We start from the raw sequence: 26,408 nt of genomic DNA on the forward strand, positions 1-26,408 counted from the left end.
ACGAAGGGACTTGACCACCTAGTATATAGATAAATGTTGTAAAGTGGTCGTCACCTATCATATTAGGATAACTTCCTTAATAATTATATTCATTTTATTAATACCGGCTTCAAATGCCTGAAAATTATCCTAAAATTATTTCCATATCCAAATTGTGAAGCTAAAAAAGTGCATACCCAACCTAGAAATTTTGTGTAAAAACTAAATAAAAAAATATCTGGTTCCAGCATACAAGCAAATTATCTTAACCATCAGTAAAAAATACTGCTATATTCATATTAGCTTTATCCGCCTTGGTTGGGATATCCCTGTAAAATACTTATGGTCCCATCCAATGGCAGATACCACAGTGCAAGAAGTCAAATTTAAAGTGCAACCGTGCTAAGGTCCTCATATTTATACCATTTCGTATATACTGAGCATTTCATAGTTGATCCTCAAAGAAATTCATATTAATTAAATAGAAGTATAAAATACACTCTCCATATAAATATGATCTCTAAAATCCAACTATAAACATCATATATATCCATAAAATGTCATAAAAGTCCTACTAAAATCCTTCTTTTTGAGTGAATTTAAATCGTTACAAGAGGAATTCTTAATTCATTACATTCAGGCCGGAGTTTTGTTTCATATTTATACATCCCTTTTGCAATCTATTCTCTTTTACTGCTCATATTCAACAATCATTTATATTCATAAAAATGTATACAGGTCCTCACTAGTATTAAGGCCTCTAGGTTGTTTAGAATCAAACTGTAAAGTAAAAGTAGTTTCTAAACGTCTCAGTTTCGATTCCCTGTCTCCACCTCTTTTCTGTGGAGGTACGGCCTCTATAACATAGTATTTCAGATACTTTGTATTGCTATTGTGGCAGATTTTAAAGTGTCTTGCCACTGGATAGTTGCCATCATTGTTGTTAATAAAAGGGGGTGGTGATGGACAGAGCATCTGAATCAATCAAACACTCACACCCAGTTAAAAGATCTGGGTTTAATCCATCACCGTTCTTTAGCCCACTCTGCCACCCCAGTTCAGACATGGCTATATGCAAATCAGTCTGACCCTGTGCCTCATGGGAACAGTCCAGCCCGAACTGCCAAGCCATGCCTTCCCTGGACCGGAAACAAGCTTCCGAGGACCGGTTTCTGGCATTCCAGCCGTCTCCAGCCCGGCTTGCTTGAATCCAGTGGCAAAGTGAGCAAGGGACTCACGTCTGAGCATACCCTGCCACACTTATGGCGGCCAAAAGCGGTACAAAAGGGGGTGGTGATGGACAGAGCATCTGAATCAATCAAACACTCACACCCAGAAAAAGATCTGGGTTTAATCCATCACCGTTCTTTAGCCCACTCTGCCACCCAGTTCAGACATGGCTATATGCAAATCAGTCTGAACCTGTGCCTCATGGGAACAGTCCAGCCCGAACTGCCAAGCCATGTCTTCCCTGGACCGGAAACAAGCTTCCGAGTACCGGTTTCTGGCATTCCAGCCGTCTTCAGCCCGGCTTGCTTGAATCCAGTGGCAAAGTGAGCAAGGGACTCACGTCTGAGCATACCCTGCCACACTTATGGCGGCCAAAAGCGGTACAAAAGGGGGTGGTGATGGACAGAGCATCTGAATCAATCAAACACTCACACCCAGTCAATAGATCTGGGTTTCATCCATCACCGTTCTTTAGCCCACTCTGCCACCCCAGTTCAGACATGGCTATATGCAAATCAGTGTGACCCTGTGCCTCATGGGAACAGTCCAGCCCGAACTGCCAAGCCATGTCTTCCCTGGACCGGAAACAAGCTTCCGAGGACCGGTTTCTGGCATTCCAGCCGTCTTCAGCCCGGCTTGCTTGAATCCAGTGGCAAAGTGAGCAAGGGACTCACGTCTGAGCATACCCTGCCACACTTATGGCGGCCAAAAGCGGTACAAAAGGGGGTGGTGATGTGCGGAGCATCTGAATCAATCAAACACTCGCACCCAGTCAAAAGATCTGGGTTTAATCCATCACCGTTCTTTAGCCCACTCTGCCACCCCAGTTCAGACATGGCTATATGCAAATCAGTCTGACCCTGTGCCTCATGGGAACAGTAAGTAAGTGCTTTATTGTACAGTTAATAAAAACCATTACAAGTAGTCATTGGCAATAAAAAAGAGCAGGTTGTAAAAAAAGAAGGAAAAGACAGTTAAAAAACAGTTAAAAAGACAGAATAAAAAATTGGAAGTGGGGGAATGTCCGTCCACCACGAGATGCACATGTGTTTCTTTGAAGAGGAATTCGTATATCTATCCTGGGTCTTGCTCCCAACGAGCGGGGTGTTCTGTCAACTCCGTTCCCCATTTTACCTTTTGGAGGACGGTCTAGGACTCACCCTAAGTGTTTATAACTCTTGGAGATGGTGCTTCAGTGTTACGGGTCAGTTTAAATCTCAAGGCCGGCCTGATGTTTAGAAGCTGACGATGTTGCGGGAGTGGTGTCGGTATCCGTTTGGTCTTTCGTTGTTTTGAGCCTTGTTTCTACCACTCCGAGGTATTTTACCAGTCGGCAGGCCGTTTGCACGTCCCCTCCGCTGAAGCAAGTCAAGGTTGCTTCTCTGCAAGACCTGATTCCTTTTTTTATAAATAGGGGTCTCAGTAAGTTCTTGCGGTCTTGCTGCAGCTCTTTGCAGATGGTAATGAGGTGTGTAATGTTTTCCTCCTGCGTACCGCACAGGCGGCATCTTGCTGGTTTTGTTGGGCGCAGCCACGGGGCCATGTGGCCAGCTGCTGGTAATACTCCCAGTCGTAGTTTTAAAAATGATTCTTTTGTTGTTTTGGTGAAACTGGTCAACAGATACGCCTGTGGAGTAAGTTTGTTGTAAGTTTGTACTGTCAGCCAGCCATGTGCTCTCTTAACTAATGAAGCTTTATCTTGAAGGAGGGATTCCTTCTTAACGATTTTGTTTACAGTTTTTTTTTTTTTTTAAACCCGCCAGGTTCCCTTGCAGTTCCCATAGCTGCCTTGCCCCCAAGTGGTTGATTGCGTCCTCCAGAAAGAGTTTTGCTGGACAGTCATTTTTGCTTTGTAGGTCTTTCCAGAGGAGTGCGTTAAGGGTGTTTGCTTCCCCTCTGTTTATTTTGTACCAGGTCTTGAGGTATGTTCCGTTTCGTGCAAGCTCTTCCTTAACCAACCCAAGTTCAAGTCGGATCTGCGCCAGTGAGGTGTATTTCGGGAGACCAAACATTATCCGCATTGCTCTTGTGACTACTCCTTTCAAAGTTCCCGTGTCCCTACCTCTCATTGCTTCGCTTCCATAGGTGATGGATGGAATCAGTCTTGCTTGGATCACTTGGAGGAGTGAAGTGAAGTTTGGGCCAATGATTTTGTTTTTGAGGTTCCTTAGAGATTCTGCTATCATTAGGCCTCTCTTCTTTACCTCCTCCAATTGTGGTTTGAAGCTGCCCCTGTCATCTATGATCACTCCTAAGTAACAGTATTTGTTTGTAATTTCCAGGTTATTTGAGCCCAAGTGCCATCTGAATAATGGTTTCTGCTTGCGATGGTTGAGGCGCATGACTTTTGTTTTGCTGTAGTTGATACTGAGTTTGTTTGATTTGGAGTATTCCGCAGTGATGTCGAGAAGCCGCTGTAGACCGATCTGAGTCCGGCTGATTAACACCAGGTCATCAGCGTAAAATAGGTTGGATAACTGGATGCCCCCTAGTTTTGGAGCATGTGAATTGTTGTAATTTAATATAGTTGATAGTTCGGCCATAAAGAGATTGAATAAAGTTGGCGCTAACACGCACCCTTGTTTTACTCCTGTGCAGGTTAGAATTTTCTTAGTTAAGAAGTCTCCGGAACCTAGTTTGACCTGGACCCACGTGTCACTATGCAGGAGGATAAGTTGGTTCAATAGAACTGCTGGAATATCCATTCTCTTCAGTTTTTTCCACTACAGATTTCTATCTACGCGGTCGAATGCGGCGCTGTAATCTATGAAACACAGATACAAGGGGTGATTTCCCTCTAGCGCTGAGTCGATCAGTAGTGACAGGGCTAGGATTTTAGTGGACGTCCCCATATTTTTCCTGAAGCCAGTTTGATTAAACAGGATTGCTGAGGTTTCTTCTGCCCACAGTGTCAGTTCCTAAAGTAGGAGGCCTGCAAAGTACTTAGCCTCATTGTCTAGAAGGGCTATTAGCCGATAACTTCTTGGATCTTTTCTGCCTCCTTTTTTGTAAATTGGTGATATTATTTCCCCCTTCCATGATTGTGGGATTGTCGAAGTTTGCCAGATTCTTTCGAACATTGGTTTAAGAGTGGTTGCCCAGTATTCTGGCTCCTGTTTGAATATTATTGGAGGTATTCCGTTTGGACCGGGGGCTCCATCTCTTCTCCCTTTCATGATCCTGTTAATTATTTGTGCGGTCGTAATATTTACTGCTTCGTTAGCTGTCGAGGGTTCTTGACGTGGGGACGGATGTTTATTTGTCTTTACGTTAACTTTGCCAGTTTCTTTCCCTGTTTCGTTAGTGACACTGAAGTGAGTGCTGAAGTGGATTATCCAGTCCTCTTCTGTCACCTGGGATACAGTCCCTCGGTTTTGTTCATTGATCTGGCCATTGATCTTTTGCCAGAACTGTGCACTGCGGTTTGTTTTGGCGTCATATAGGAGTTTTCCCCAAAATGCCTCATCGGCGTCCTTTTTTAGCTGCCATATTAGTTTCCTACGCTCCCCTTTTAGCTGTCTGAGAAGTTGGTAGGAGGAGGGGTCTGTTTTTGCTCTTCGTAGGGTCCGATTAATCAACGTCTTCAGTGTTTTTAGCCTGCTGTTGTTGCGGAAGTTGTGATGACTCTTCTGTGTCGTGTTACAGCTTTTCCTAGGTCGTATTGCGTGCTCTTTTCTTTCGGCAGAGTCTCTCATTTGTTTTATGAACGCTTCCCAGCTTGTTATCGGATTTTGTGTGGTATGTTGCGCTTCGATGAGAGAGCGTTTCGCTAGCTCTAATAGATTTTGTGGGTTGGTGACTTTGCATTTTACCCGTCTTTCGTTTGATGCAAAGTCTGTACCTAAGTTGTTCGAGCTGGGTGGGTTTGGTATTGCTGATATGTTCATCGTTGTTTCCTGGGGCATGTGGTCGCTGCAGTCAGTTGAGCCAATACGGAAGTCTTTAACTCTGTAGTATAGACTACGAGAGACAAAAGTAAAGTCAATAGTGGAGCTTGCCTGAGTGCTGTGGTATGTTGCTGACTGCGGTAGGTCTCCTGAGAATCTTCCGTTGAGTGCCCTGAGGCCCAACTCCTCTAATTTGGCCAGCAGGGTCCTTGTGGTTTTTGTGCTTCTGCCTCCTGAGGTGCGGTCTTGACAGTGAAGTTCCCAGGCGAATGGGTCCTCGTCGTATTTGGTTTCCGTGTCCGTGTGGCTCAGCATATTTAGATTAAAGTCCCCTGTGATGATTATATTGTTCGTGGGCTTGGTTTTCACTAGTTTCACGAGTTCTTCCTTCAGTTGTTGTGCTCCCTTCTTTTTCCTCCCTGGGGTGCAGGTAGAGGTTTATTAGAATGATGTCCTCTTTTGGGTCTTGTGCGCGAAGTGACAGTCGCAAAGCTTGCATTGCGTTTGGGGCGGCTATGATGTAGTCTAACTGGACTACCTTTGATATCAATGAAAGCGCGCTGTATGTGGCAAGGCCGCCTTTCTTGTGGCCGAACAGAGAGCTCTGGGTGGGCGGTAGCGAGTTCAAAGTATACCCAGACAGCACTGGAGGCGATTCGGTCCAGGATTCTTGTGAAGAGATGATACAAAATTTTTGCAGGTAATTGCCTAGGTCAGTATCTGTGAACTTATCGCCTGTGCCGTTAATATTCCATGAGCATATGCTTAGGATGCTAAAGATGTTAGCTGTTTTTGTTTTTGTTTGTCATTGACTTGTCTCTTTTGCATTTAAGGACTTTGTGAGCCAACTCCAGTTGGGTGAAGGCCTCGTGTCGTTGCCCAGTGATCTAATTTCAGCCTGGTTTGAGTGCAGTTGTATCTCTGGCGTTTTACTTCGAGCTCCTCTTAGGACAGTTCTTTTAAGAGACGGCTCCTTGGGCTTCTTTTGAAGACTGTCATGTAGTAAGGGCTCAGGGTATCTTGAGTGCGCGAGAGTTTGCAGTTTTATTCCCCAAGAGTCGAACTTTACCTTTTCTTTAATTATTCTCTCTGGGAATTCTCCTGTGGTCCAAGTAGTTTTTGTTGACTCAACGCCAGGGTGCCTCAGAGATTCAATGAATTCTACGGATTCCAAGTCAGCCGATGTGATTGTTTTGAGGCTTTCTATTGTTTTCAGTAACCGCAGGATGTTTCCCCTGTTTAAAAAGTCCGTTGGGCCTCTTGAGTGATACTCTGGGTGGAATATTACTGTTGTTGTTGTACCGTTTGGTCCTTTCTCGATTGGCTGAGTGTTTTCGCGGTCAGTGGATTGGGTTTCCCTTTGTTTGGGAGGTACCATGGGTGCTGCTTTTTTAATTTGGTCATTCGTTGTACTGCTTTTCCGAGGATCTTGTCCTGGGGGATTTAAACTCGTCGTTAAAATCAGCTCTGGGCTTGCTGAGATTTGTTTTTCGCCCCTGTTCTCCGGGGAATTTTTAATGTGGTTTGCCTTGCTCTTTCTTGTTCTTTCTTGTTTTTCTCTATCTGGTGAGTCTGGAGTTGTTTGTGAGTTATTCCTCTTGTCGGTCTCGTCTATGCCGGTGTTTTTTTCCGCTTTTGGCATGCTCAGCGTGTCTTTCAGAGTTTTGGGTGAGGTGCTGTTGATAGGACAACTATGTGGAGCTGGGCCTGTTACAGGATTATTCGCTGGGCTGGCCTTTTCACAGGTTGTACTCTTGGGGATTGGTTCTTCATCCTTCCCTGGCGTCCTTGCTTGTGGGAGGTTGGCTGCTGTTTGGTCACTGTTGCAGCCCTTGCACCATGCTATAATCCCTGTCCATTTCCTTTGATTTCTTCCCTTCCTTTTCTGTTTTCTTCCCGCTTTTCCTTGAGGGGGGGGGGGCAGTGCTCCGTCTTTTTGGTTGGTTTTGTCTGAGTGCGCTGTGGTCGCAGCGAAGTTTTGACCTCGTTCGGGTTGGTGTCTACTGATAGTCAGTGTATTCGTCTTATTTGTTTTTTCCTTTGGCCGGAGTGAATTAGTAGGTGTCTTTGGAGACTCTTGCTTTGTGGACTGTGGAACGTCTTGCCCAGGTACTGCAATTTCTTGCATTCTCTCCGGTTGATTATAGTGATGGCTGTTTTTGACTGCCATCTTTATGTCAGATAGGAGGTTGTCCAGAGCTGTTGGTAATGTTACTAGTTTGTCCACTATGGTGATACAAGAACAGTTTGATGCTATCAACTGTGTCTCTGCTTGCGCCCTTTTTATTAGTCCATTCAGGTCTGCTAGCTTACCGTCTATGTTAGAGACGAATGTTGCCAGGGAGTTGAGGACAGAGAGTTGCAAGTCCATCTTGTCGGATTGGTACTGGATAGCATTTACTGAAAGTTGCATTGTCTGCAAGAGGGATGCCCAGATATCTCCATTGTTCTTAGTTCTTTCTTTTCCCAGGCTGTCGCAGATGCTGGCTCTTTGCTTTTCTTGCTCCGATTCCGCTGGACAAAATGCAGCCAGAGCTTCCCACTCTTCCGGAGTGAGGGACGAGCTATCCGGATCGTGTGGCCTGGGTGTTGTAGGTCCTGTGCTGGATGATGTAGAGGTGGCTGGTTGAGACCGAATATTTGTGCCGGGTGGTTGTGGTGCTTGCTCACCACCCGCCTTTTTCGGCTCTATTTTGTCATGGTTCAAATGTTCTTGATCAGTGGTGAGGGACGTCCTTCGACCGTTTTCCCTTTGCTCCTGTTTTGTTTTATCAGTTGCTTGCCTGGCCTTGTCGTGGTCCGCCTCTGCGCTCGGATCATGCTTATTGCCGCGGGCAAGGTTTACTTGTGTCTCCACTGCCATTTTCCATGTGTGTTCGCAGGGTGATGATTCCCTTTGTCCTTCTTGGGCTTTGATCGTTGGAAGTTTGCTCGTGTCAGCCCAGAGAGGTTCATCCATGGACCCCTATTTGTTGCGCAGTCTGGCGTCATTACTGAGCCGCCCAGAGCCTCAGCGGTCCCTGGTGGTCCCTGGGATCTCAGCTGGGGTGCTTGGTGTTCGCATTTAGCTCCGTCCCTCCCTTTGTTTGTTTCTCTTCGTCTTACTGGACTTATGGGGGTTGTGTTGTTGGACTGTTCTCATGGGAACAGTCCAGCCCGAACTGCCAAGCCATGTCTTCCCTGGACCGGAAACAAGCTTCCGAGGACCGGTTTCTGGCATTCCAGCCATCTTCAGCCCGGCTTGCTTGAATCCAGTGGCAAAGTGAGCAAGGGACTCGCGTCTGAGCATACCCTGCCACACTTATGGCGGCCACTGGATTCAAGCAAGCCGGGCTGAAGACGGCTGGAATGCCAGAAACCGGTCCTCGGAAGCTTGTTTCCGGTCCAGGGAAGGCATGGCTTGGCAGTTCGGGCTGGACTGTTCCCATGAGGCACAGGGTCAGACTGATTTGCATATAGCCATGTCTGAACTGGGGTGGCAGAGTGGGCTAAAGAACGGTGATGGATTAAACCCAGATCTTTTGACTGGGTGCGAGTGTTTGATTGGTTCAGATGCTCCGTCCATTACCACCGCCTTTTGTACCATCATATTATGTTGCAGGATCCTCTTGTGCACTGCTAATTTAGTACTGCCAATATAATTGACGTTGCAGCTGCATGTCAGAACATACACAGCAAACTCTGACTTGCATGTAAGATGCTGTCTTATGGTCTAAAACCTGGCATTAAATGCAGTTGTGTATGATGTAGTATTAATGCCATATTGGCAGGCCTTGCATGTTGCACATCTGTAAAATCCTTTTCTTGCTGAGAGCCACATATTTTTTCTTTGGTCCTCTAAATTGCTTCTTACCAGCATCCTCCTCATGCTGTTAGTTTTTCTAAAAGTCACAGCTGGATTAGATGGCAAAAACTTGCCAATCACTGGATCATCTTTCACAATGGGCCAATTGCGTCTAACAATTGCCTTAATTTGTTTCTCTTGTCATGAAAAAGACAAAATCAATCTGGTAGGTTGCTGGATAGTATCTGCATTAATGTTTTTCTCTCTATATTGCCATAAATCTGATCATCGTGCCTGTATTCTAGACTTAGCTATTGCTGCATCCAATATCTCAGTCCTATATCCTAGTACGACTTTCCACTTGTTTATTGTGACTGTCTACCTCATTGCTGCATATTCGTCTAATGCGCAGCAATTCCCCATAAGGAATACTTTTAATGAGATGGGGCGGATGTGCGCTAGAAGCATGTAAAAGAGTGTTTCCTGCTGTAGGTTTCCTAAAAAGTGTGGTTAACAACTTATTATTTACCACTTGGACCTGAACATCTAAAAATGTAACCATATCCTTACTAATATCAAATGTAAAATGTAAATTGATTGCATTAATATTCAATTGAGCAATACAATCAGTAGCTCTTTGAACATCACCATCCCACACTATGAATAAATCATCTTATTTTTATTTATGCGTTTTTATATAGCGCGTTTATATATAGCGTGTTTTTATATAGCGCGGACTTTACCCGAAGGCGTCAGAGCGCTTCACAATAGGAACAGAAAATTACAAATGAACAAATTACAAAAGCAGACGATAAGTTACATGACGTAAAAGTGACAATTGTGAGCAAACAAAATACATGAGGTAGCAAACAGTGCAATACAGGAGGACAAGGAGGAAAAGTGACAAGTGTGCAGGTTACAGGAGAAAACAAAGTACATTTAGAGGTAATATACTGCAGTATATGCTAGACACAGAGGCACAAGAACAAACGTTACGTAGGCAATGGTGGCACTTGTGCAAGTATCAAAAGCAAACAAAATGTGAGAGGTAGCAAACAGTGTGTTACGTAACCAAGTTACGACTTTTGTTTTATATGCTTGCTCGAATTGTTGCATGAGGACCAGCTCCCCCACCATCCCATAAATAAACAGGCATAACTGGGGGAGAAGCTGGCCCCCATTCCAACACCCTGAATTTGTTGGTACATTTTGCCATTAAACACTAATAGATTATTCTCCAAACAAAACAGTAACATTTTAAGCAGCATATTAGTGTGTTGAGCATATATGATAGATCTATTCTAGGGTGTGGACACTCGTTTTTGGTGGTGTGGCATGCTGGGCTTTGTAGTGTCTTCATATTTGAACCTCAGCACGCAATGTTCAAGCTCTTTAAAGGAACAGTAGAGTAAAGCCTGTAATGGCCAGCGAACTATGTTTCAAGGGCCCACTGGGGGCTGTGACAATTTTGAATAATATTTTCAGATTCAGGACATACTAAAGGTAATTCAAATAGGAGAAGGCACTACAAAGCCCAGCATGCCACACCACCAAAAACGAGTGTACACAGCCACTAAGGGGGAAGTACTACATAAATGCATGCTGAATTACGCTAATCTTTCTTTATCACGACCGCACTGAGATTCAACTGCCTGTGATCAAGGTGCTAATAGCACTGAAACACGTAAGGCTAAGAAAACATACGAGAAACCAGAAAGCTGGCGTTCTCTTAATATGCCGGTGTTGTGTGCGCTGCCAAACCGGAGACCTTTGAAATGCAAAAATATATATATACTATTAGTACAAACCCCCTTGTGTAACATGATCACTTAATTCATGGACATGGTAAACAGACTGACATAACAACTAGAGTACTTGCTTACGAATTGATACATATTTGTAATACATTACAAATAGAATAAAATAAAACAGGTTATTTTCCTTTCTTTTACCATAGTTAAAAGGACTCTGTACATTGTTTGTTTTGTCAGGGAACTGTATAAATTTAAAACTTTCCGCCAAAATGCATTAATAAAGTTTGTTCCCTTATTGAACACAATACATGTCAGATACGTCTTTTATATTGGTACATTGAAACAACCTAATTTAATTTTAAAGAAGTCCAAAGTATGCGTCTTAGCAGCATTAGATGTGCAAAATACGCCTGATAGTCCAAGATAAAGTGCTTGAGTGCTGTCTAGCTTTCCTATTACTGCATAGTGCTTTAAAGTGCCTAGTGTATCTAGTGGAAATATGAACCTGTGCTAATCTTTTTTTTTTTTTTACATTTTTGCACACCTGATGAATATGTAATAAGTATTTAAAGCTGTTTGGGGTTAAAAAATCAAGTTGATGGTTAGGCGGTAGGCTTACAGTTGACATATTATCTCGATCGCATGTGTCCTATTACCTAGTTCATAACGTCTCCTACATTATGACACGAAAAACTTTGTAAAAGCCTGGTACATCCTATATGGGGACTTGTTACTAGAGAAATCACATGATGGTGTGTGTACTGATAACTGCCCTACCCAGATGTATAATGGACTGTAATTATAGAAAGTTATAAATGTTCTCATTAATGTTCAACCCTTGCGGTGTCTTGCTGTCTGGTTCTAGGATCATATGTGACTCTAAATGACGTAATAGTCGCTCTCTATTTCCACCTTGACTGAGAGTCGGAATGGCATTGATGACAAAATACTTCTGGTCGTTATTATGTTCCGCTTTAAAGTGGCTTGCCACCGGGTACGTGGCATTGTTGTTTACTATGGCCCTTAAATGTTGGAGTATCCTCAAGTGTACCTGCAGCTTGGTATTCCCGACATATCTCAAGCCGCAAGTACACATGAGCACGTACACTGCATATTCAGTTTGACAGTTGAAGTTTCCCTTGATCGCTACCTTCGTGGGGCTGAAGGGTGTGATATAATGTATAGTAATGACCTCAAATTTACAAGCCTTGCGTGATGTGCACTTAAAAAAACCTTTTTTGGGTTTAATCCACGTGATGTTCTGGCTTATCTCTGGGCTGCTTTTTACTAACTGAGATCTCATAGAAGGTGCTCTTCTAAAGGTAAACGCTGGTGATACTAGTAGTCTAGGTACCATAACACCATCTGTAAGCAATCGCCCACATTTTCCTCTCCTAACTGTTATACATGGTAATGAGTCTAGGTATATTCTCATCTATATTGATGGATGTTTCTTGTGTCGTCAGATCCTGATCGGAGCCTGTTGCCTTGCTATCTTGTAACAGAGACTCCCTCGTTCTGGTCTTAGCTTTGTTGGCGGCCTCATTTAAGATCTTGTCAATGTATCCTCTCTTTTTAGGTTTCGCCTTGGGAACAGCTGCGCAGCAGCGTTTCGCGCAGGCGAAATCTTATGTTTTTCAGTATGTGTGTGTTGTCCCGCCTCTCTGTTCCATTGGCTAGCTCCATAAATGGAGGCTAGCCATTGGAAGAGAGATCTGTCCGTCATTGCCGGAGCAGATTCGTGGGCGTTCCTGCGATTTTTTCGCATTCAGCCCCTTTGACAACGTTATTGCGGTGGTGGGCGGTTCCTATTTTTTTTTTTTTTTTTTGGTCGCCTTGTTTTGGTCCGTTACCAAAAGTATTCTCCAGGAGTGGGCTGCGAAATTGAAGTTGCCAGGAAGGAGTTTATATTTGCGATCAGGTAAGCAGCATTTTGTTTGTAATTTTCTTTTCCCTTTGTACGTTTACCCCGTCTCATGTCGTCTCTTTGTTTTTTTACGTGTTTGCGTGTCTCGTTGCTGTACCCCGTCTCATGTCGTTTGTGCCCGTTCCCGCCCCCCCCCCCGCTGTCCGTGGCTCTTTGTTTTTTTACATCTTTGCGTGTCTCGTTGCTGTACCCCGTCTCATGTCGTCTGTGCCCGTTCCCGCCCCCGCTGTCCGTGTGCCCGTGCTTCTTCAATCATACAAACATGAGGCAAGACCACGTCGCGCTCAAGGGAATGCCTAGGCAGCGCTGGCTGAGGGAGTGCAGTGCACGCGCCGCCGCTGGCCCTCTTCGCGGGCTCTTCCTGGTTGTGAGTTTCACTACTTGTTTTAGGAAAAAAAATGGGAGTCTCACCCTCCCAGCTGCTTCCATAGGTTGAAAGGTATGATGGCTGTTGCCTGGCACTGGCTGGAGAGCTCTCAATATGGCCGTCACACTGTAGTTTGCAGTGTCCCCCATTAGATGACACGCGAGTATGGTGTTTGGATGTAAAACTTATCTTTTCAGAAGTCCTGCATAGCCCACAGTCTGCTGACTAAAAGCAATCCGGGCAAAAGTTTGTGAAAGAAGTTCTGTACCTTTTAAATTATATTTGCTTTTCACCTAGTCCTATAATGTATTTGTGCCAGGCCAGCCAATCGATAATCAGAACGAGCGTGTCAAGCCATTTACTTGAGACCACAAACATGCACCGCTCCACTAAATGTTTTCTGCTGTGGTCATCTTTTCAGGAACTAATTAGTCGCGTGGCATTGATTGTTATTTTTTCCGGTGCCTCATGAAATTTTAGACTTCATTTGCGCTGACATCACCTCAGATGAATTTAAGCGGGACGTCATTTGACGAGGAGCATCTCTTTAGACACCACTTTAGCTGTTTTAGGAAGAGGCGATTGTGAAAATGACTACAAAATGTGAAGCACTGCGCTCTGTGGTTCTGCCTCACATCGTTGATATGGTGGGCATGGAAAGACGTTTATTGATTTTCTCGTTTTCTGAAGGTTTTCATTAACGTTGCAATAAAAATACATTTGACAATTTGACTTTGCATGTATATCCGGCCGGTTAGGAGCTTGGCTGCATGTCACCTGGACGACCTGTTGTTTCCACGGAGTGCACGACCAGTTGGTTCCAGTCCTTTTCTTTCTGGTTGCAAAATCATCGCATTCTGGTAGTTGTAGTTCTGTTTAGTTAAATTTAACAAATACAATACAGACGCCAGAAAAGACAATTTGTTGATGGGAATTCCAATACGGGGTTATGTCCCAGTGAGATGGTGTCACCTGTTAACCCGTCACTTACACTGGCGTGACTGAGGTTACCCGCCCTGGCGAGGAAGTGCTTTACCTGAAATATGTTTGACATCTGTGTGGCCGATTCGAGAGTTCCTTTTCTCCAGCCCGTCTCCGAAGGCTGCATGTTGTGTCTCGCCTCTTATAAGCAGGGCAGGTTTTAACTTCACGTGAGTTAGGCATCCCTGATTTGGTTATCGTTTTTGCATACACCCGAAGACAAGAAGTAACCTTGCTCCCAGCCAGGTGTAAAGAGATTTTATTGTAGTGGATATTTTAGTAATGTTATATAATAAACGATTATTCATTCATAAAGCGATTTAAAAAAAATAATTTGCCTCATCTCACCCTACTTTCCTGATTGTTGATCCACACTATCGTAGTACGGGATTGCCAGTAATGCTATACTGCGTGTTTGCTCTTCCAGGTTCACACCCAATAGCAATTTCAGGGTGGTATGAAATCCTATCGTTTTAATTCACTACTCTTTATATGCAACTTTTTTTGAGTAAGTAACAGTTCCTTGAGATTTGTTTTACCGCATAATGCACCATAGCGATGACCTCGGTTCCACAAGTCCACGTGGTGTATTTTACTTTGCATATTAATACGCTAATGCTGTGTAAAGGAAGGCAGGTCTTCGCTGCTGCATGAAGCTATTGGCATTGTAAATGACAATGCCATTTATTTATCTGTTTTCAAAACCAACACATAAATAAAAAGTTTGTCATTTACAATGCCAATAGCTCTAACTTTTCCGAAGGCGAAACCGTTGCATTGTAAATGCTTGTTTAATCTTTCCATGGCTTCCTGCATGCATTTGTCTATTTCTGATGTGGTGCTGAATATTCTTTAAAGCCTGAGGAATTCGCCGAAAGAGATACTTTTAACTGGGAAGCACCCCTTATATCGGATACATCGCATCGCGCTGACATTGCAACGCGGCGATTACATCGTGGCCGTCATCACATCGCATGTCATCAGGACGCATGCAAGTGCATCGCATTTACATTTACATCGCATGCAAGTGCATTGCATTTGCTAACGATGACATCGTGACAGCATTCAACTAAAGCGCGTTGCCTTTAATGTGTTTATGACAATGACATCGTGACAGCGAGCACAATTACTTAAGTAGCGCATATTCAACTAAAGCGCGTTGCCTTTACTGTGTTTATGACAATTTACATTAAATGGGAAGCAGCGCACAATGTTTATTTAAGTCATAAAATCGAAATTGTGTTTCTTTAACTAAACAAGCAAAGCAGCGCAAACGATGACATCATCACATTATTGAAGTATTGCAATATGCGAACACATGACAATTTACATAAAATGGGAAGCAGCGCATATGCGAGCACAATTCGAATTTGGAAGTATGTTATAAAGCAGCGAATTGTACATTAGCGCATATGCGACTTCAACTAAAGCACGTTGCCTTTACTGTGTTTATGACAATTTACATAAAATGGGAAGCGCATATGCGAGCACAATGTTTATTTAAGTATTTAAGTCATAAAATGGGAATTGTGTTTCTTTGACACTGTGTTTATGACAATTTACATAAAATGGGAAGCAGCGCATATGCGAGCATTATTTAAGTAATAAAATGGGAATGAAAATGGGAATTTAAAATTGAATTAAAAACGCAATATAAAGCAGCGAAACATCAGCGTCAATCACTGCAACAACATGTGGTCTGACGGAAACATAGACAGACTTTGGTGCTGTCAGACAAGGTTCAAACCTCCTACCATCCACTCATAGCAAGAGCATATATATTTTATAATTAATCCGCTGCTAGCAGTTATAAATTCAGTCTGCTGACGGTAGTATGCGCATTGTGCATCTTCCATAGTGTGTCCCTACATGCCCTCCCAGCCCCGTCTGGCTTCGTTGTTGGTAAGCGTTTGTGATGTGAGGACACTCCTGTAGTCTTAAAACCACGTGTGATGGGCCTTCAGTTTTAAGCATATTATGCAATGGGATTAGTACTGGTGGCTCCTCGGGGAAGCTTGGGGTAGTCGTTTTAAAGTCCTGTCTTAGCCATAGGTACATAATGATCTCAAGGGGATTGGAGTTATTTTCAATGAAAAATTCTTCCCTAATTTGGAATCTCCCCTCTACATACAGAGCCCACCAGGTGCGCAGATTGTGGCGTTATAGCATACGACGGCATTACGCTTCATGCGTTACCCGAAGATTGTATTGGTATTTCAATGGCAATGCCGGTGAATACACCATAAGGTGGCTGTAGCTTTTTTGCAATGCTTTTTCAGGCCTCATTCGTACAAACAATGGTTGATTCCCTCCCTACAGCTGTCTGTCGTTCCTTCCTGAGAAAACCAGAAAGTGGCACAGGTGCCATGTACCCCAGGTCCACTGCCAGGTGTGGCAAGAAGGGATGAGGATTGTACCAATATGTTGCGTAATGTTATTGGCACTTAAATAATATAGTTCTGGCTCCAGAGGGTTTTTTGAGGGTATCCCACTTGCTTCTGGTTGCTTGCCCCCACAAGCCAGATGTATCAGTTGGGTACTCAGGCTCTTAAAGAACTGGCGTCTTGGGGTATGTGGTATGTTTATGTGATGCCTGGCTAAGTAGGCCAAGAGATCTCTTCTCTTGCGCTGAGCTTTCAGCCCCGTACGTTCCATGTCACCAAATTCAGGCCCGTCTGTTGCCTGTTACCTTTCATCTGTTCACGATCTACTAATGAAAGCTGGGTCCTTGCCCCTCCAGGGGCTGGTTTTCCTTGGTCTGAGTGTGTATCTCAATTCAAATGCTGCTCTACTCGGTGTTCATTGTGAAGCTTGTTGCCCCTTACATCGGCTTCCCCAACATGCAATGTACTATTCATCCCGCCCTCCCTGTCCCTCTAACGGTCCAAAATGCCTAAGTAACAAACAAGCAGCTTGGTACGGCAAGATTAAGGGTACTCCGATCTCCTCCATTTTTGATTGCTGTACTGCCATGTCTACTCGAGAGTTCGGAGTTTCAACATTTTTAATATTAGTGAGATTGCTGCATTTGGAATAGAAAAGTATAACCCAGATTAAAACATAATGCTTTCGGAGGAGCAAAACAGTTGCCCTGTCCATGTTCTTAGGTGAGAGAATTCCTGCTGGGGCATGACACCAAGGGGGCACAGCTGAAGCTCCTCCCAGCTGTAGCTACATGGGTGGAGGGTGTCCAGGACATGCGGGAAGCACCCCTTACATCGCGTTGTCATGTCGCGCGATGTAATGTCGCCGATGTGATGCGCGATCCTAGGCCACGGCCGCATTTGCGTCGCAACGACGTGCGATGACAAAATGGCCGATGTAAGTGGCATTGCGATGTATTAGCCGCGATGCGAACGGCCGCGAGGAGTTTGAATACGATGGATCGTCATACAACCCACTGGTGACTTTTGAACTAAACTAAAAACAAATTGATTGGGCAGAAGGACTACTGCTGATCAGGTTAGACATTGAATCGTTGTATACGAGCATTGATCACCAAGTTGGCATGACAGAAGTTAAGCACTTCTTAGACACCAGGTCCTAGGTAAATTACAATCACAATATAATGTTGATGGAACTCATAAGGTGGTGCATGTTCAATAACTTCTTCCTTTTTGGTAAGGAGGTGTTCAGGCAAAAACGGGGAGTTGCTATGGGAGACTGCTTCTCCCTCAGCATTGCCTGTTTACATGTTGGCTGGTGGGAGGAGCAGGTTCTGAAAAGACAACACTTAGCAATGTATTCCACATGTCATGCACTGGCTTAGGTTCATTGATGTTTTTATTATTTGGAGATCATGAGAGTGCAGTAGAATTCATTAGAAATATCAATACTAACAATATTAACCTAAAATTCACATCACATATCAGTGAGCTGAGTATAGATTTCCTGGATGTGAGGGTGTATGCGTTCAACATGAAACTTGATATGACACTACACCGCAGAACAACTGCAGTCAACACAATACTGCACGCGAGAAGCTCCCATCCCAAACATTTAGTTAAAAGGGTTGTATGACGATCCATCGTATTCAAACTCCTCGCGGCCGTTCGCATCGCGGCCAATACATCGCAATGCCACTGCACTCTCATGATCTCCAAATAATAAAAACATCAATGAACCTAAGCCAGTGCATGACATGTGGAATACATTGCTAAGTGTTGTCTTTTCAGAACCTGCTCCTCCCACCAGCCAACATGTAAACAGGCAATGCTGGGGGAGAAGCAGTCTCCCATAGCTACTCCCCGTTTTTGCCTGAACACCTCCTTACCAAAAAGGAAGAAGTTATTGAACAGGCACCACCTTATGAGTTCCATCAACATTATATTGTGATTGTAATTTACCTAGGACCTGGTGTCTAAGAAGTGCTTAACTTCTGTCATGCCAACTTGGTGATCAATGCTCGTATACAACGATTTAATGTCTAACCTGATCAGCAGTAGTCCTTCTGCCCAATCAATTTGTTTTTAGTTTAGTTCAAAAGTCACCAGTGTCCTTGATGTACGTGGGGAGTCTCTGAACATGCTCTTGTAGATAATAGTCCACATACTACACAATATTTTCACAGATACCATTTATGGCTGAGTTGATCGGTCTTCCAGTAATAGGTGTACTCTCTTTGTGAATTTTAGGAATAAAATAAATTGTGGGAAGCACAGGGAATTTGTTGTACATAAAGTTATATTCTTCTTTAGAAATCAGCCTTTGTCTTTTCCACTATAGCAGGTCCTTTTTAAGCTTTTTTTTGTTTTGTTGGATGCCTTGAGACTTGTTTTTTCATAGCACTCCTTGTTTTCCAGTTGGTTGTATGCTTCCTGGATATATTCCTGTTTAGGCCATATGACAATGTTTCCGCCCTTATCAGACTTATTAATTATAATCTCATGATTGTTGTTAAGCTTCTTCATTAGGGTTTGATATTGGCGATCTTGATACTTAGTTTCTGTTGTCTATGCTTTACTTTGTGATTGAGTTTTTTTTAGGTCATCCACTACTCGTTCGTGAAAAATATCAATGGCGTCCTTTGGCATCATTGGTAGAAATATCGATTTTGGTTTAACCCCTTCCATGCTGATGACGGCCCCCAGCCGTCATGCATCACGGTGGGCGTGTGCTTATGACGGCTGGGGGCCGTCATGAACCCGCCCACTCATTAAAACGGCCGCCAAGGAGCAGAATCGCAGCCGCGCCCAAGGGGTTAAAGGGGCTGCTACCCGCACTAGGTTGAACAACGTCCAGTGTTTGTAATCTTTCTTGTGTAGATCCTGCACTAAATTGTATTGGATCCTCTGTGCTGACCCCATCACTTAATGGTGAGAAGAGCAGATGCATCAGATACTTGAAGGTTGTTGCTAGCAGAACTATTCGTGCCTAATACTTTGTTTGCTTGACTGGTGCCTTCCTTCATGGTGAAAAACTTTTTTAGTTTTAATTTCCTGATGAATTTAAATCTGTCCACTCTAGTGCTACCATAATTAAAATTTATTTCGGGGCAAAACGATAGGCCAAGTGAGAAAAATCCACTCCTATTGTTCAGCAAGAATTATTCAGGACAAGCTATTTTTAGGGACTACTCACCCTTTCTGGCAGTTAAAAATCCTCTAACTTCAGGGAAGACAAACTGACTTTTGACCTCTGGCTCTGAAAGCAGAGCAAATGTGACAAGATACATTTAAAGGCATCTTTATTGCTCACAAAGTGAAAGGGCAATAAAAATGCAGTTACATTTTAAGTTTGAGGATTTTGTAAAGTGAACTATGTGACAATTTAACTGTGAAAAGCATGTTTAATTAAATGCTGAAAGATGTCCGGCTTTTTTCTAATACAACGCTGAAATAGCTAAGTGAATTGTTCAAACATTTCAAATATATTTCACTAGATATGTAGACCTATTTTTGTAATTCTGTGGTAAAAAAAATATTTTTATATGATCAAAACCAATTATAACAATTTACTTGATGATGTGCAAATTTTAATTATTTTTTGCTGAAACCCAATTTCCAAAAATTGTTTATGCGCTATTATCAGTAAAACTACATGTTAGGGGGACCGTTTTGTGGCCATTTCAATGGAAAAGGTGCGCTCTGTAAATGACAATGTACTACCACATCATGCTTTGGTAATATATTTATGAAAAGTTCGTTTTTAAACATGAACTGGGAATTATTACTGCTCCTGTCCAGATGACAATGCTATTAGAGCTAAGAGGCAAGCCAGGAATCATGTGTACCCTATATATTGGCTCGATTCTTGTTATATGTGGAGCAAACATTTACTCTAGTAAATAAAGAGTTCTTTTTGTGCAGCAAAAATAGTGAACTTACATATTTGATGGTGCTCTTTTATGTGATAATAAAGAAAAAGGAGGCTCCATAAGACAACATATTTGCGTAGGATCACACAATTTGAGACCAGTGCACGAGTCCAGTACATTACAGTTAGGTTGAGTAGATTATTAAAGTTACTAGACCTGCAGGTCTAGTAAAGTTTTTATGATTTTTCTAGATCTATATATATATATACACACACACACACACACACACACTCGGTCTCACTGGCACAATCGCACTCTTTCAATGTTGAGCACACACACTCAGGTACTCAGACTCATGCACACATCAGTCTTAAGCATACAAGGACACTCACCCTCAAGAATACACAATACCCTCACGAACAAGTCAACAAGTAAATTATGGGACAAAAGCATTGCAGCCTGACCTAGTGCCAGTTGTAGTAATACATTTTGCATGATAGATGAGAACTACATACCTCTTTGAATGTCAGCATATCTCGTCAGTCATCCCTAAGCTTGTGGATAGGCGTATTGGGCCGATGATAAAACACACATTATTGAATCAAGAAATTGCATTAAGACGCTCTTGTATTTTAAACTTGTCAACTCTGTCAGGGTTTCTGTAAAAAACCTGACTTGGCATGAAATATAAAATTCATGGTCCTGTTCGGTTTGTTAGCTCTGTGAAGCCAGCACCTGACGGCTTTAGTAGTTAATGAAAGCAAGACTCCGCTCTACTCCACGCCACGCCACTAACTTTGAGTCATGCTGCTTTTAGAACATGGCTAAAAGACAAAAGCAAAGTCAATAGCTGTCACACAGGCGAGACCTATTTACTTTGCCAATGCTTGTCATTAGGTCTAGCCTCCAAAGCAAAAGGAAATGACCCACCCCCTCAGCACCTTGGTTCAATAAAGCTCTCTATGATGAAAGGAAGAACCTTAGAATCTTGGAGAAACATTGGAGACAATCTCCATCCACCTCCAAGCTCTCTCTTTTACGTTCAGCAAGATCCAAATACTACAAGCACATCTTCCATGAAAAAGCATCACATTTCAGATCCCTCAGACCCAAAAAACTTTTCGACCTTATCAAAAACCCGTACTGCTCTCCCCAAACCATCAAGTCTGAGGATTCTTCAAAGAAACCAGCAGAATACGCTATATTCTTTTATGAAAAGGTCAAATCACTGGTGGATTAGGTCACCCACCCCACCCCCATTGAGGAGCGAAAATCCTTAGTCACTTGGCAGAACTTTGCCGCCATCTCGGAAGATGACCACCTCAAATGCATCCTTGAAACCAAACCCTCCAACCATTCTTCTGACCCCATCCCTAGTGTCATAGCCATTGATTTCTACACCCATACTCTCTATTACTGGAACAGGCTAGTTAATCTCTTTCTCAGTCAAGGCTCCCTCCCTGCTGCTCTCAAAACAGGACCGGTTTCACCTCTTCTAAAAAGAAAAAACCTCCGCAGATGCGAACGACCTCAACAACTTCCGCCCCATCACCGACCTCCCTTTACTTTAAAAAATCACAGAAAATGTATTGCGAAACAACTTTCCCTACATATTATGGACAATAATCTCCTTGACGTGTTCCAGTCTGGCTTCATTCAAAATTACAGCACTGAAACAGCCCTGCTGCAAGTGATTGATGATGCGCTGCATATATTCGATTTTGGGGAATCGTGCCTTCTGATTCTTCTTGACCTCTATGCAGCATTTGAAACTGTTAATCACAACACCCTCCTTAACACTCTTCAACAGAGAATGGACTTGGAAGGCACAGTGTTTAAATGGTTTGCCTCATTCCTCTCGGACAGATCGCAAATGATCAAGATCACGAATAGTCTTTTGTCTCCCTTGGCGGTAGGTCAAGGCTTCCCCCAAGGTTTTATCCTTGCTACCACTTTGTTTAATCTCTAGCTGGAACCATTAGGGAACCTCCTAAATTAATCTGGTATCCACTACCATCTCTATGTGGATGACATTCAAATCTACCTCAAGGTGTCTTCCACACACGAACTCTCACTACTCAACTCGACTCTCAACTCTATTCACAACTGGATGTTAGTTCACCAACTCATTCTCAATCCCTCCAAAACTGAATTCCTCCTCCCATCTACCTGCCTCCCTCCCTCCCTCTCCCCTCCTCCTCTTCAATCCTGGATGGATCAGCTGAATTTACTCAACAATAAGCCCATCATTGTCAACAGCGCTAAATCCCTAGGTGTCATACTTGACAAAAGACTCAACTAATCTCCCACATCAACACCATTGCTAAGAATGCACGTTACCAGCTGCCCCTTCTGTGGAGGATTTATCGGTTCTTCCCGGAGAAAGACCTAAAAACCTTGGTCCAATCGCTGGTTCTCTCTAAACTGGATTATTGCTATTATCTTCTGACTGGCCTACCCGAATCCCACCTCTCCCCTCTCAAATCCGTCCTTCATTCAGCAGCTCGTTTTATTTCAGGGTCCAAACGAAGTGACCGAATCACTCCTATCCTGTCTTATCTTCGATGGCTTCCTATCGAGGCAAGATCTCTTTACAAAACTGCCGGCATCACCCACAGAGCCTTGCACACTTCCTCCCCTCGTTACCTGGCAAATAAACTGAAAATGTCTGGAGGCTTGAGACCTTCTCGGAATGCGGAAAAGTTTCTGCTTGAGCCCCCCTCCTTCAAAAGGGAAAGATTGATGGCTCAGTCCTTCTCAAGTAATGCTGTGATAATCTGGAACTCGCTTCCTCCATTGCTCATTGCCACCACCCCATCCGGATCTTCAAAGCTGACCTCAAATCTCTTCTCTTCCTAAAACACTTTCAGAACTGATACTTTTATTCTCAGACCCCTCTAGGAAGTTCGTTTATCATTGTGAATTTGTAATATTTTCTTGTACATTCCTCACCATTGCTTGCTGTGTTTGATATTGCATTCTATGATTTTACCCTACCTTTTCTAGTCTCCTGTTTATTTTTGTAACGTTCTATTCTGTAACATTTCTCTCATGTAACATAACTGGTTCTATTGTACAGCGCACTGACACCTTCGGGTAAAGTCCGCGCTATTTAAAAATGCATTAAATAAAATAAACAAACAGCTGCTCAGCTTCTCCCGCTCGTGTGCAATCCTTTCTGCCCAACCCCCTGAACAGTAATCAATCCTTTTCAGTTTTGTTTTGAGTCTCACACACTCCTTTCAGTTTCTGTTTACGTAGAGCTCACTCTGTCTTTTTTGCAGGTGAGATGATGGGCTCTTGGAGCATGTGGAAAAGCAGCCGCAGAATCGCCGCATAACCAACCCTCCGATGCCTGGGCCCGCGGGACTGCAAATGGAATGGCCTCACCTCGATCTCTACAGCGCCACTTGCGACACCCTGGCTCCTAAGCGCACGTGAGTATTTTTAGATTCGTATTTGCATGCTTGGTACGTGCACTACTCTCAAAGATTAAATGAACCCTGTGATTTTAGCTAAATGCATTCATCATCAAGGAAACGAAATCTGTACAGTTTTGAAACTGCATTATCGTGGACAGCTTGGCACTGAACCAGCTCGCTTCTGTTTTAACTAAGGATGGGGCACCAGCCTTAGGCAGTTGCAAAGAGGTTTCGTTTTTCTTTTCATCACGTGTGCTGGATCACCCGGTAGTCCCTCGAGTTTTAATGCGGACTCTGTGACACAGGCCCTGGTGTTGAGTGACGGTTATCGGGGCCCCAATCGGTCACAGCTCAGCGCTTTGAAGCTGTAAGAGACGGTAGTAGCGCATATTCATAATGTATTGTTTCTAGCGCTCAACGCGCCTTTTCCTCTTAACCCGAGTACGGGACGGTAGAAGCGAAGGCCATGGCGACTGAGGCGGGGCAGTTAGCATCTCCTTGATGTATGTATGTATATGTGTTTTTGGGGGGCAGGTGTGATGGGGATGAAACCATTTTTCTCATTGTTAAAAACGGTGACAAAATCCCCAAGCAACATTTGTTTTCCATTCCCTTGCAGGAAAGTGGGGTCTGCTCTCTGCATTTCCTGGGTGTCAGAAACTCCCTTGAATGTCCAAGTCTGCCACTGCTGGTGCACGGTCCCATATGCATCACTGTTGTGTGCCGTGCCCGCTCTAAAGAGTTCTCTTGCAGGACAAGACCTGGGGCGTACATCGCATCCGCTTCTCGCCGCAGTAGTGGCGCTTTGGCATAATGAAACCAAAAGCAAAGGTGCGATTGGAGGTAAAAGTAAGCTGTGGTGGTAGCGGCCTGCAGTTCAGTGCTTCATCAGGAACATGAAAAGAGCTCCCCACTTGTTCAGCACATGTAGGTCAGAGGGAGCCAGTCCGAGAGCTGTCTTGGCAGTTTAGGTTGAGCTGTCCCTTGTGGGCCATTGCCAGGACTAATATACATATCCATGGTCTTGTAGTGGCACCGACGAGCTGGAAAACAATGGCACGGACTGGGCTCGGGGATCTCACCAGTGGGTGAGATCAATTCAATCGTTTCTTAATTATGCTTAAAGACTCGTCCTGGTATGTAGTCATTTCTGATCAGTATACTTCCTTCCTGTTAAAGACTGATTCCTTTAGTTTGCATGAATGGAGATGGTAGCGCGCTTGCAGCAAATTATTTAGGGCTGTGCTGGAAAAGTAGAACGTGGGTGGCAGGATACAGCAGTATCAATCCATACACATGAACGTAATTTATATATTGTGCTGTATTAAGGCATTGCTGTTGCATAATTCCTTAAATATTGTATTATCTTTTACACTATTAAAATGACCTCTTCTTTGTGGCTTTCCCATACATTCAGGTTTTGTTGGATATGGTGGCTGCCTTTTTTACCTGTTATATAAGCCTACACTGGGGTATGATTGTATCAGTTTGTGTACCATTCATGCAGTTTTTTTGAATAATGTGTGATTCTACTAAAACCGTCATTAGTAAAGTTGATGATGGATTTAAATACAACTATTTTCCCATTGTCGCATTTTCAGTATTTTAAGTCATTTCAAAACTATCTCCATTAAGGAAGCTAAAATATTTTCGATAATTAAGCTTTAAGAGTAATTGAACATCCTAAAAGTAGAATTAAAATGAGAATTGTGTATTACATAAACCAAAAAGGTTTTCAAGTGATCTACTTACAGAAAACGAAATACCGACTAAACATGTGACTTCTTGGAAGATATTCACACTCAAAAACAACTGTTACCAGTTAAGACATTTTCGGGATTGAGAAGGCTTCCTAAGTGACTGTTGTAGTAATGAGGGAACAACACTTTTTTTCTTTGTAAATAACGAACAACTGTAGTAGACCTCACCCAAAATTTACATTGTGCACCCGTTGTAAGAACACCGAAAATGTACCAGTGCCCACTATGTTTTGAGCCAACAATTTATTTTCCTATAGCACTGTATAGTTTTCTAGAATTCACATGGATCAAAAGGCACAGGGCTTCATTTACAGTGCATCAAAGTGGGAACTCTGCCATAAATTGGCCAAGCACCAGGTTCACTCACCTCATTTGGAGGCTGATGAACCACTGGGTTTCTCATGGCAGAGCCTCAGCTGGCTCTTGTTTTCGAAATCTCTGACCTGGTGGATTGTCTGCCACAGATTCAGCAGCCTCGTTCTTCAGCATTGGATCTTTCTTATATTCACATTATTGAATTATTAGCAATTGTCAGGCTGTAAATCCCTGGTAATATTAAATATCAGTAAACAGTATTAGCATGACAATAGGCCTCAACAGATAGTGTTTTAGTCGCACATCCGCCTCATTTGAAGCAACCTGAACTTCAGCCAATGAGGTGGAAATACCAGCTCTCCTACTCCTTCAGTCCACCATGGATCATATTTCTACTGCACTTTGTGTGTGGAGCAGTGCCCAGGCAGAGCTATGCTTTAGTATTTCGGTGACCTATGCTGTTGCTTTTCAGGTCTGCCCTGGAACAGAACCATCCCTATTCTCAGTTTTCAATCTACTGACAGTTGTTTTTAGGAGAAAAATCAATTTTTTCTCATAAAAACAGACAATACAACATCAATGTTTTTCATTGCAAAACAAGGGGAACAAGGTCAGGTGCATTACATCTTCCACAAATGGGATCTCCCAATGCTGAATTTGTTTGCTACCCGGAACACCAAGAAATGCCAGTATTACTGAAGCAGGTTTTAAAAACTATGGTCCAAAAGGAATGTCTATCTAAAGTC

General features: G+C 43.2%; 1 protein-coding gene across 4 annotated transcripts in view; it reads left to right on the top strand.

The window, feature by feature from the left end:
• TRAF2 (TNF receptor associated factor 2) overlaps positions 1 to 26,408 on the top strand; it is a 500,036-nt gene that overhangs the window by 89,992 nt on the left and 383,636 nt on the right. For all 4 annotated transcript variants that reach the window (XM_078642076.1, XM_078642079.1, XM_078642077.1 and 1 more), the window contains exon 2: positions 23,450 to 23,602. In XM_078642076.1, the coding sequence (XP_078498202.1) occupies positions 23,517 to 23,602 (86 nt within the window). In that variant the 5' untranslated portion in view covers positions 23,450 to 23,516. The remainder of the gene's footprint in view (positions 1 to 23,449; positions 23,603 to 26,408) is intronic.

The sequence above is a fragment of the Lissotriton helveticus genome, chromosome 5_1, assembly GCF_964261635.1.
Source record: "Lissotriton helveticus chromosome 5_1, aLisHel1.1, whole genome shotgun sequence".
NCBI lineage: Eukaryota > Metazoa > Chordata > Amphibia > Caudata > Salamandridae > Lissotriton > Lissotriton helveticus.